This window comes from Cupressus sempervirens, chromosome 5, assembly GCF_028749045.1.
Source record: "Cupressus sempervirens isolate cs-2001-9-10 chromosome 5, ASM2874904v1, whole genome shotgun sequence".
In the NCBI taxonomy this organism is placed as follows: Eukaryota; Viridiplantae; Streptophyta; class Pinopsida; order Cupressales; family Cupressaceae; genus Cupressus; species Cupressus sempervirens.
In genome coordinates, this window is record NC_143122.1 from 66,694,148 (window position 1) to 66,706,053 (window position 11,906).

An 11,906-nucleotide genomic window follows, 5' to 3' on the forward strand; every position below is an offset into this window, starting at 1 on the left:
CATAAAGAATAGACAAGTCTTGCCACATATTTAGTTTGTAACCATCATGGTCAACATGCATGCAAAATATGGGCTTAATTGTGATGCAACTGAGTTGATTTGACACAAAACTCTAAGAAGATAAGATCATGTGCAGTGCAGGAACGACTGAATATGTGAAAAATGGATTCCTCAAATGTGGTTTTACAAACTTTCAAGCATATTGTGTTCAACATTTTCCAACACCCCGTTACCAGAAAATGAGGGTTTTGGTACGTATTTCAAATTAGATTGATACCAAATATTGTTATCCATGGACTACTTTTTGTGTATCAGCATGGGCAAGTCATGGAAGGGACTTGGAGAACAAGTAATTTGATTTGGTGAAATTAATCAAGGTGCTATTTAGAACATGTTGATCCTATGTGATTGGAGACCACCTTTATTTTAGAGGATGCTCAATGTGAAGATAGGTGTATATGGTATTTACAATGGAAAATTGTGTTTGAAGATAACTGAAAAACATGCAAGACACCAATAAAGGATATCTGGCTTATTTAATCTAAGTGTGTTTCTTTATAGGTTCTTATGGGTGAATGGCTACCTCTCTATGTCACTAATAAAGATACTAAGCTACACACTAGGCGGTAAGGCTATTACAAGTTCATTTGAAGCAGATGAAGATGGAAAACTGCTCCAACACAGATAGTAACTTTCTCCTTTTTGAAATTACCGGTGCTCGCTTATTGTTTTGTAGAAGTGGCTTGTGTCACTTATTCTAACTAAGGCTATCTTCTGGGCTTTGTCATTATAGAAGTTGGGTAAATTGAAATTCTAACTTTCTTTCAAAAGGGTAGTTATTCTAAATAGTTACTTAAATAGTTATCTTGATTAGGTTTCTTAATTGATTATTTTAAGTGACTATATCATAAGTGGTTGGTTAAGTAGTTATTCTAAGAAGTTGGCACAACTAACTACTAGGTAGTTAGAAGCTGCATGAGGTAGCTAAGGTGGTTATGTGAAGTGGTTGCAAGGTTGTTACTTTGTGAGCCTATAAATACAAGGCCATTTGTATTATGGGAGGACTTTTAAACATAGGGGATACAATGGATGGATTCTAAAAATAGACTTGTAGGTTTACATCATGTACATAAGGATTTTGATTTTGAATATTGTGAAAGATTTAATGAAGGATGCATTTATTCACATGTCTCAAATGTATTCATGATTTATTATTACTAATTTTTTTGTAGGTTAAGTTAATTGTCTCTTATGTTAGGGTGAAATTTAAAGGTTCTCTAATCTATGTAACAGATGGGATGGAACACACTCATTTCTTCATATCTTGATTTGAATGTTTTGGAGTAGCACATCTTTTCATAATGTCGGGACCTGCTATCCTTCTTTTTCCATCGTTGCATTTTGTTACCACTTTGTAATCTTTCTACATTATGATTCTGAACTAGTATTCATATGTCTATTGTTGGGGTTTATGTCAACCATTTTCTTTAGTTTTGTCTTGTCTCCTTTTTGTACTTTCAGGTGAAAAGTACTCAAAATACAAATACCTTCTTCATACGAAGGAGCTCTGCCTCTCAAATGCAGAAGGTTGCAATTTGATCATGATTGGATTCAATATCTCTAGTTGTTGTCATGGTTGTCACTACTTATAGGGCCAACATGCTTATTATGAACAAAACATTCACAATGACAAATCTGTTTACCGACAATGTGCGAGGGGAATAAGAGGATCCACTACAAGAATTTGTGGAGAGATATGAGGGTCTCCATGCATCTCCCAAAGTCTAGTCCAATATGTGAGGGATAATCAATGTCCAATATAGAAAATAATGTTAGGATCTACTCTAAAACAAATCAATCTTGCAGCATGGTCTATGATAATATTCCAAGTTGATTTACCCTTGGTGTGGCTGGTATAGGTATGATTCCATACAAATAAGGTAAAATCTAGCCACTTGAATTATGTTAAGATGCCATTTTGCCGAGACTCATAATTAGCCTTTGCCAAGATGACAATAATGGGATGAATTAAAAAAAATCCCATGATAACTCAAAATGGTAAAATTAGACCCAAATAATCTCAGTACATGTTAAGGCAGATCTAATGATGAAATCTCATGCAAACAAGCCATTTCCAAGTGCCAAAGTGTCCAATTAGTTGATCAAAATGTGAAAAAAAAAGATATGAATAAAATGTACTCGGGGCAGATACTAGAAAACATGAATATATGGATCTGAGGAGCTTTGGATTACCTTTTGAGTTCCATAAGAATTATGAAAGTTGGAGATACTAATGAAAATATGAGCTTGGAAGTAGAAATAAAAAAACTTGACTTTGACCAGGGATTAAAGAAATGTGAAGCGGAATCCAAAGATAAAACTTCCACTACTACAAAAGTGCTTAGAACCATCTTTCCAATGAAATCTCATTTGCTCAATTTTGATCATTGTATGCAAAACTTATGGGAAAAAAAAACAAGCTAAATTTTGCCAGCTGATAACCTACAAACATGACCCTTCTGATCTGATGCTGATAAAACTTATTTTGTGCATGCAAAATCTAATACATACTCAAATGGTTTATTAGGGCTTTGAACAAAACCCTTAAATACTTTTTGTCAAAGTTTTACAGAAAAATGTATCTTGTTTTCTTTTGCTTTTTGCTTTCTTTTTAGATTTTCTTGCAAGAATTGACAAATTTTGGCAACGAGCATCCAAATGTATTTTTCTAGCTATGAAGAAAACACTAAAATTATTGTTCTCTAGTATGATTTGATTTTTCTCCTCAAAGTCAGATGTCTCATAAAATGGACAAGTCATAGATTTAGTGCTCTAATACCATGTTGGAGTTGCCACAACTTCTAGAAATTACTTGCAGCCAAAATGCCTAACACATCTAAAGAGAAGAAACCGCGGTTGATGCAATGCAGAAGAGAATTAATCCACAGAGGAATTTGATATTGAGATTAACTTGTAACTAGATTGGATTACAATGAATACAATAAATGCTTATAAAAGTATACAGATGAAATCCTAGATGAAAACCTTAGGAGAGGATTAAAAGAGTTTGACAAGTGTCCACCTCATAATGAATGAGCTAACATGTCTTAAATATAGCTCAATACAATAAAAAAACATTCTTATGTTTAGCTTAAAGTGAATAAAGTAATAAATGACCTAATTAGATAATTAGATAGTTATCTTAATTACCTTAGTTTCCAATATGGATATGGGCATAGGTATAGGTAGAAGAATTTAGTATATGGGTATGGGCAAAAACGTTTCGCCCTTAGGTACATGTGTGCAAGTGTAAATATATACAAAAAATTTAAAGAAATACGTAGAATTGTAAAACAAACAACATTTGATGGTAAACATATTCACAAAATTATATTTTATGAATACTAAAGTCAAATAATATCTATAGTAAGTTGGTATGTTTGAAAACTTAATTTAACTATTTGAAATTGTTTGACTATTAAATTTTAATATTACATATTTACAAGTAAATAAAAAAACAAAGTAAAATAATATTAATTTTTTATATATATTAAAGGATAATTATCAACAAAACACTAATATAAATGAAATGATATTAATTCTTAATATAAATTTAAATATATGAGATGATAGTTTTTAATAAAAATTTCCTAGGTATGCACCATAATTTGGTGAACCTAGTGGGGTGCACAGGGCCTAGGGAGGGTACCTGGTAATTGAGCTAAATACTTTAATACCATTAACATCCATGTTGAAAGGAGATAGCAAGAAACTTAGGGAACTTAGAGAAGAAATTAAGCTGACAAGAAAATTGAACAGATAAAGCCAAAGCAAAGAAGAAAGGAGCAAAATACAAAATATTGAGAGATGAGTGAGCTCCTGGGAAGGCCCAATGCTTCACCTTTGTGAGCAGAAGGTAGATGCAAGGAGTGCTAAGTGTACTATTCAATCTCCTGAGAGAATGGTTCTTGTGAACCACTACTCATGAAACACAGGTCAATGAGTTCGACTCAAGAACAGAACTAAACAATTGAATTCTGATAGCAATATCGTGAGTCTATTAATGTATTTCTTTTTTCAACCATGTGTCAGCATTTGAGGAAAAACTAATGTAATTTATTTCTAGGAAATCTGTATTGGTTGATTTCCAAATTTCAAGTGATGCTTCTAGGAAATGTAGAGTGATAGAAAATAAACTTAATATGAAGCATCTCAATGTCTAGAGACATCTCCATATGGGTTTGTAAGATGGTTATGTATTTTTAGTACAGGAGATGAGCACCAAGAATTAAGATGCCAGCATCTAGATAACTATGGTAGAATCCAAGAAGTCAGGACCAATATTTTAAAGGAATAATAGTTCTTGCAGATTTGTGATTTTTGTTAGAGACTGAAATTCTTATGTTGCTAATGATAGTTCTGACTTCTAACGAATGATGCACAGAAAGCTCCAAGAATAACACTGCTAAGTTGCATACAAAGTTGTAACCTAGATAGATAGATAATATTAATACAAAGCTTGATATTATCTACTTTATCTATTTGAAATACAAGATAGATTTAACACACACATGAACAGAAGAATCTTCCAGGTTCACTTGAGCAATAATTTCAGTAGTTTAAGTATTGCATCAATTATCGTTGAAAAAAATTGTGCATCAAGAACTTATACCAAAATTTAGGAACTAGGATAATAAACAATAAATACTTTATGCTAAAAAAAATTATTTGAAGCAAAAGGCTAAAAGCCACTGAAAAAACCGGTGAGAAAGAACTTTACAATGTAAAATTTTAAATTATCCAAAACAAAGCTGACTAAAACAGTTCTTCCAGACTTTTGAGTTCTTAACACCTTGTTCAATATAACATTTAAGTAAAAGCAACAGCTGAAAATTGGCATTCTAATAGATGATTTTTTTTAATGATTGACAGTACTCTTTGCTACCAGACTTGGAAGATCTTCTAAAGAAGCTTGGAACCCTACCCTTCTAACCATGAAGTTGATGCCTTGTGTAGAGAGTCAGAGACTGTTATATCTAGTGCTCTTAAACTCAAGGCCTTGTAAATGACTAGAGCCTTCACAAGACATATCGTTTTTCATGAAAATCAGCCTCAGACTAAGAGTGTAGAAAATGATAATCCTATATTAATGTGTGTGTGTGTGTAGACAAACACACATGAAAATATGAAGTCTTCTTGAATCCTAAGGTCATACAGACCAACTATTTTTTTCTTCATTCTAAATCTGAAAAAGCAGCCATGATCAGAGTTTCATAAACTTCGGCAGCCCTCCTATCTTATTGATGACTGCAACCATGGCTGCCATATAACGTCTGAATGACTGCCAAGCACTGCTTCTGTATGGTCAGAATCTGCGTTTGAGAAGCTTCCTTTGAACACTAGGCAGGAGTAAACTGTGGAATGCATTGTGTAAGATTAGCAAAATCCTAGCCGAGTTTCTCAAAATGTGCAAATTTTTATTCAGAATTCCCTTGAAAATTCCTAGTGATCTAAAATTAGCAGAAAGGTATCTTAAGCGATCACGGTGCTTGCAAGATGGTGTAGATCTTATAAAAACCTCTCATAAATTGTTAAAAACTGATCAAAAGCAACAGGAAGAAATATAACGTGCTGCCTTAAACAGATAAAACTTGCATACACAGAAAATCCTGGTGCCTGATGAGCCCTTTGATGCCATTCTCATCTGTCCTCAAGAACTCCAATCCTGTTAGGTGCTCTTTATGAAGACTGTTGCCAAATAAACTTGTCTATTTCCCCAGTTGGTGTGCTCCTTTGAGTGTTGCAGGCACTTTCAACTTGATATGATCTTCCTAGTCATGCTTTCCTCCATAACTGCCACTTAAAGTTCACAACATCTGCAAGCACACTCTTTGACTATCTTAGCCACTTGGAAACTAAGTATAAATCTTCTTAGTGGGAATCACATATTTAGAAGGTTTTTACCACTTGAAACTGGCAAAATTTGATGAAGCACGTGCTATGATTCATCACATCAATACAAAACATAGTTTTATACATGTCAGGCTCATGAGCAACCTATCTTAGCCACTTTAATGATGGCAGCCAGTTGAAAAACATGCATTTATACTTATAGACCTTCGTCCATCTTAAAATGGAACATCTGGGTGCTTTTCAGGAGTCCTTGACTCTTTTGATACCTAGGTGAAACTTTTAAATTTGTCTGTTCTTTCCCTGTAGGCATGCCTTAGTCCGATCTCTGCCATCTCAGGTGCACACGTCATGCCTTGTTGCTGTGATAAGCCCTTTAAAAGTATGCTTCTCTAGTGCTTATGCTACATGAACAGTACTATGTTACATGAACTATTCTTAGTCATGTTACAGTCACTTGGTACAATTTTGGCTCAGCCAAAGAGTTGGATCATTGTCTCTCTCAGGCTGAAATACAGTTAGACAAGCGTTAGGCCTTGATCCATGATTCTTCCAGTCTTTCTTTTTCACACATGACCACAGAAAATTGTCCACATTCTAGACAAGGTTTAGGCCTTGAAACACGACTCCCTGAGTTTTCTCTTTCACGCATGATCATGGCAAATTGTCCAGAGTCTCCATGGAAATGCTAGAAATGACAAACTTGGCTTAAAATAGGACAAGCAACAAAGTGTTAATCATGATACTGAGCTTTAGTATGCAATAATTTTACAGAAGAACACGATGAAACAAACAAGGATAACCCCAACAACAACAGTTATGTAGGGCTGCAGCACTCTCCAAATCCAGCTGCAGTATGTCTCCTTAGAGACATTTCAAATGTTAAGTCACTTTTCCTATTCTGCTGATGAAAGACGGAAACCCCAGTTTAATCATCACCTGTTTTTTTAAAATTCTGTCCACTTGTGGTTCGTAAGTTTTTTCTTGCATGTGCTGCCGTGGCTTTCTTCCTTGCATTACTTATATTTCATTTGCCTTCGACTATTGTCAATTTCTGTTTACAATTCCTATCCTCCTACTTATCTTATGTCTTCCATTTTCTGCTGTTTTTTTCATTGCTACTGCATGGGCATTAGCTCCCACTGCTTGTTCTTTAGCTGCTGGTGCATGTTCTGTCAACATGCTCTGATTAAGTACCTGATCAAAATCTGAAGATGCAAAAGATGTACAGAAAAAAAGTGGATAATTTTCCTTGAATCACCATTACAGTCTTTAATTTGATGGGTATGTACAATTTAATTTGAAAATTTCATAGCGATTTTCAAGTAATGGAATGCATCCTTGGGTTTGCTGTGGTCTTTGAAATTCACTGGAATGTTGCATCTTCCGAACAATTCCAGCAAGTAATGTTATAACGCACTTTTTTGAGGGAAAGTTTATGACACAGCTATATGTGGGCAACATCTACAAGATCATCATCATGATCTTCTATATGATCCATTACGAGCATTCTACATATCATCTCCAGCACAAACAATTTTATTACTGTCTCTCACCTACATCAAGCAAAAATGTGCCATTTGTTTTATATGGCCAGGTGTGTAATCCCATGTCATCAGCCTTCTACTGTTCCTGTTCTTTCTCGTTACGACTTCAGAGGAGGGATAAAGACTTGTGGAAGCTGAGGTCAAACACAAAGAAAACTACTAACGTAAAACCCCTGCTTGATTAAAGTGCATCATCCAATATACATTTCAGGCTACTTCACTTTCTAGAAAGGGAAGTGATAGCTGAAAACCTAACCATTGAAAGTGGGGAAGAATCCACAGCTTTTATGAGGGCAGTTCACTGGCAAATATGCCTATGGGACTTGAAAATTCTCAGAATGTCCTTTCTGTAATATGCTCAGAGCACAGGCTTAAAAGGTCTAGTTGGTTCAAGCAGGATAGGAATAGGATTAATTAATGTTGACTTGTAAACTTGATCACATGGGCTTTGAGTTTATTTTATTTCCGCATGTTATCATTTCAAAATTAGGTTTTATCCATTAAATTTCTTTTGAAGCAAGAGACTTATACTAGTTAAAATACTTAAACCTGGCTTTAATATTGTAATGCCTTTAGATGGTATGTTATCTTCATATTTTTGTTCTTTGTACTTTTCATTTAAGCATTGTTGTTGAACATAGTCTCACGTGTTCTTCTTTCACAGAAGTGGGGCATATCAAACAATTCCCAAATTATTACATTAGGACTTGTACTCCTTGGGTCATTGAGTTCAAAGGTTCGTCAGACCTGTAAAAAAATAGTGATTACAGGGGAATATCCCCAAAATGTGGACCTTCCACATTCCCTGCCAATAACTAAAAAGAAACCATTTCCAGTTCCTGTGAGAGAACTGAGGCGTGCTGCAAGGGAAAGACAAAAGAAAAATAAGGGAAAGCAAAAGAAACCTCTTGGGCCTCCAAGAAATGGGTTATTAGTTCAAGGGCTTATCCCAATTGCCCATCAAGTTTTTGAAGCAAGAGGAAGATTAGTAAATGGTATTTCACAATTGCTTAAAGTGGTGCATGTCCATTCTTGCAGGTAAAATATTCTAACATTGGGTTCAAGTTGAATATCTTGCATTCAGATTGAGCTAATCTTTATAAATCAGGAATACTACTATTCTTTATTATCTATAGCTTTGTTTCTGTAGTAAGTTTGTACTTGTAATGCAGACACTGCTCAGAAGTGCACATTGGTCCTGTTGGTCATCATTTTAAAACTTGTCACGGTTACAATTTTGGGGCTCGGAACTCCCGTCATGAATGGGCAAATTCTCACATTGAAGACATTCTTGTCCCTCTTGAATCATTTCATCTATTTGATCGTCTTGGAAGGCGTGTGACTCATGAAGAAAGGTTTTCAATAGAGAGGATACCATCAGTTGTGGAGCTTTGCATTCAAGCAGGTTTAGATCTACCTCAGTATCCAACTAGGAGGAGGGTGGAACCTATATATTATTTTAATAAGGAAATGGTTGATCCCAATGAAGATGAAGCGTTCAATGATATGCAGAAAGGAGAATCAACAGAAGTATTAGATCTATATGAGCCAAACCAACAAACAAGCACAGCATGTCCATCTTCAGAGGAAATTAAGAATTTAGCAGAAGAAACCCTTCAAGCATGGTTTACCATGAGACAGGGAGCTAATAAACTGATGAAAAAATATCCTGTAAAGGTTTGTGGTTATTGCCCAGAAGTGCACGTTGGTCCATTTGGGCACAGAGCTCGGCTTTGTGGGGCATATAAACATCAACAGCGTGATGGAATGCATGGCTGGCAGACAGCAACTATTGATGATCTGATACCTCCAAAATATGTTTGGCATGTTCCTGATCCACAAGGACCTCCTTTGAGGAATGAGCTGAAGAGATTCTATGGTCAGGCACCAGCTATTGTGGAGCTTTGTGTGCAGGCAGGGGCCGCTACACCTGAAGAGTACAAACCCATGATGAGACTGGATATTGTGATTCCAGACTCCCAAGAAGTAGAAATGGTTGCGTGAGTTCTTTTCTCTAAGAGCTTGACAGGCAAGTTCATTCTAGTTAAATAGATTCCTCAATTTACTAAGAAATAAAAATTCTTGTAATATAAGGAAGCACTTTCACACCAAGATAATTCTTGTGATCATGCCAATCAAAGAGTTCCTTTATTCTCTTTCTTGTGGTTGGAGAATGAGAAATAATTGTGGAATCATAGGCTAAGCTCAGGGCAAACATTAATGGTTGTTAGTATGACCAAGAAGTTGAGTTAAAGTAAAATTCAGTCGTCTTAAAAGAAGTTTCTGTTGATGCATTTTATGATGCATGAGCAGTTCTTGATGTAACAAAGTCCATTTGGAATTCTTATTTATTGCCTGCATCAAGACTTGAATTATATGTTAATGTTTGTTGGGTTCTCGATTTTCTTAAGATTGATTATATTATTTGGGTAGTTGATTTTACCTTAATTGGGATGTGAGCTTCGAAGCCATTTGTATAGATTCAACAACTGACAAGGTTAGGCCATTCACTATTGCTTTATGGCTCTGAAATTGGAGTGCCATTCTTTGCTTTTCTCATACAATTATGTTTGGAACCATTTTTTTTGCGCGTGTTTCATAATCAACCAAAGTACGATTGATGTAATGTACAGGTCACTCTTTCCATTATCATCATGTTGGGCTAACACCACACTTAATGCACTTGGAGAAGCTGAAGTGTAAAGAAAGAAAGGTTGGTTAGGTTGAGTTGGTTGTGAGATTGGAGTATTAGCAAGATACTCTTTGAATTGCTCGAACATGTGCTTACAATCATCATTCTGAGAGAAATTAATATCCTTCTGTAACAAAGAAGTGAAGAGAAATGTATGATCTGCAAGATTTGATAGAAACTTACAAATAGTTTGTATTTTTCCTTCTAAACTTTGAAGTTGTGAAATATTTCAAGGAGATGAAATATTAACCATGACATCAATTTCCTCTATATCCACTTCCATGCCTCGATTAGAAATGATAGGTCCAAGAAGTTTTCCACAGTCAACACCAAAAGCATATTGTATAGGATTCAAGCACATGTTATAATGTTATATGCCTTCAAAAATCTTCCAAAGTATGGGCACGCGATCATGTCGCTTAATGGACTTAGCAAGAATATAATCAACATAGTCTTCAAGGATTTTATGAATGTAATCATGGAAGATTAGTGTCATAGCACATTGATAGGTAGTACCCACATTCTTTAAACCAGAAGCCATGGCTATCCAACAAAAGATTCCCTAAGGTGTAATGAAAGTAGTCTTATATTGATCATTAGGGGGAATCAAAGTTTGATTATATATAGAAATACCATCCATGAATGATAATAAAGTATGGTTTTGTGTTGGGATATTGCTATCAGGAGTTAACTATGTAGTTTTTGAGTCAAACTCATTGACACATGTATCATGAGAATAAATGGGACACTATTACATCCCAAATTTTGACCTAATTTTAAATTTATTTATAGCTGTTAGATTAAACGAATTTTATTTCATAATCATGTGAAGAAGGTAGTTAAATATATCCACTGTATTCATTATGTTAATTGTTTAATGAAGATAGTCGTTATCCATTATTTGTCATGTGATGTTTAGCAGTTCTTTGATTTTGGAACTATGGTCAATAATTAAATTCTTTATCTATATTAAATGTTATTACGAAATTATCATGGAAATATTGTATGGGTGATTGCAGGTGAAGATGAAGTGGGGGGGTGGGGAGCATTGCTAAATGAGATCAACATAATGGGATACTAGCTTAGTCCAATTATTAGGTTGACAGGTATGACCTTAAATTGCCTTGGTAAGGACTTAGCAACTTGATCTTCAAGATACAATTGATGGACCCGCATGAGCTATTAAATAAACATTTTAAAACATAAATTAATTTAATTAAAAATAATACATACCTCAAGTTTTTTTTGATCTTTCCACCACATCATTATAATATATACCTATGTACGTATACATAGATATAAGAATAAAGTGACACCATAATATTATTTTTATAATATTATGATGCCACCTCATAAGTATATCTACGTACAAATAGATAGATATAAATTATAATTATTTTCGATTTATAACTTTCAAATCATTTTCCATATTTATTCATTTTTTTCTTGCTAGAAACTGAATGAACACTTGGCATATTTATTTGGCGTCCAAGAGCCAAGACTCTTTTTTTTATGTTACGACTTCTTGAAAGCCAAAGAGTCATATAACCTTCATATATCATGAGGTCGAGATAGATGGATGAGATATAACTCATCTAACTTCCTTCTCATCACTCAACTTCCTTTTCCATCACTCGATCTCCATTCTTTTTACCACCCGATACCTCTGCAGATACCATCCGATACCTCTGCATTATAAACATTGCCAATCTCTTTCACATTTTGCCTTGTATTATTTTTTTCTTTGCTGAAGATGT

The 11,906-nt window shown here is 34.6% G+C and overlaps 1 protein-coding gene across 1 annotated transcript in view; it reads left to right on the forward strand.

Moving 5' to 3' along the window:
* The window catches only part of APO2 (APO RNA-binding protein (DUF794)), an 89,369-nt gene extending 79,529 nt beyond the window's left edge, over positions 1–9,840 (forward strand). The window contains exons 2-3 of the mRNA XM_089828628.1: positions 8,122–8,495; positions 8,630–9,840. Of these exons, the coding sequence (XP_089684754.1) occupies positions 8,122–8,495; positions 8,630–9,461 (1,206 nt within the window). The 3' untranslated portion in view covers positions 9,462–9,840. The remainder of the gene's footprint in view (positions 1–8,121; positions 8,496–8,629) is intronic.
* The last annotated feature ends 2,066 nt before the right edge of the window (positions 9,841–11,906 follow it).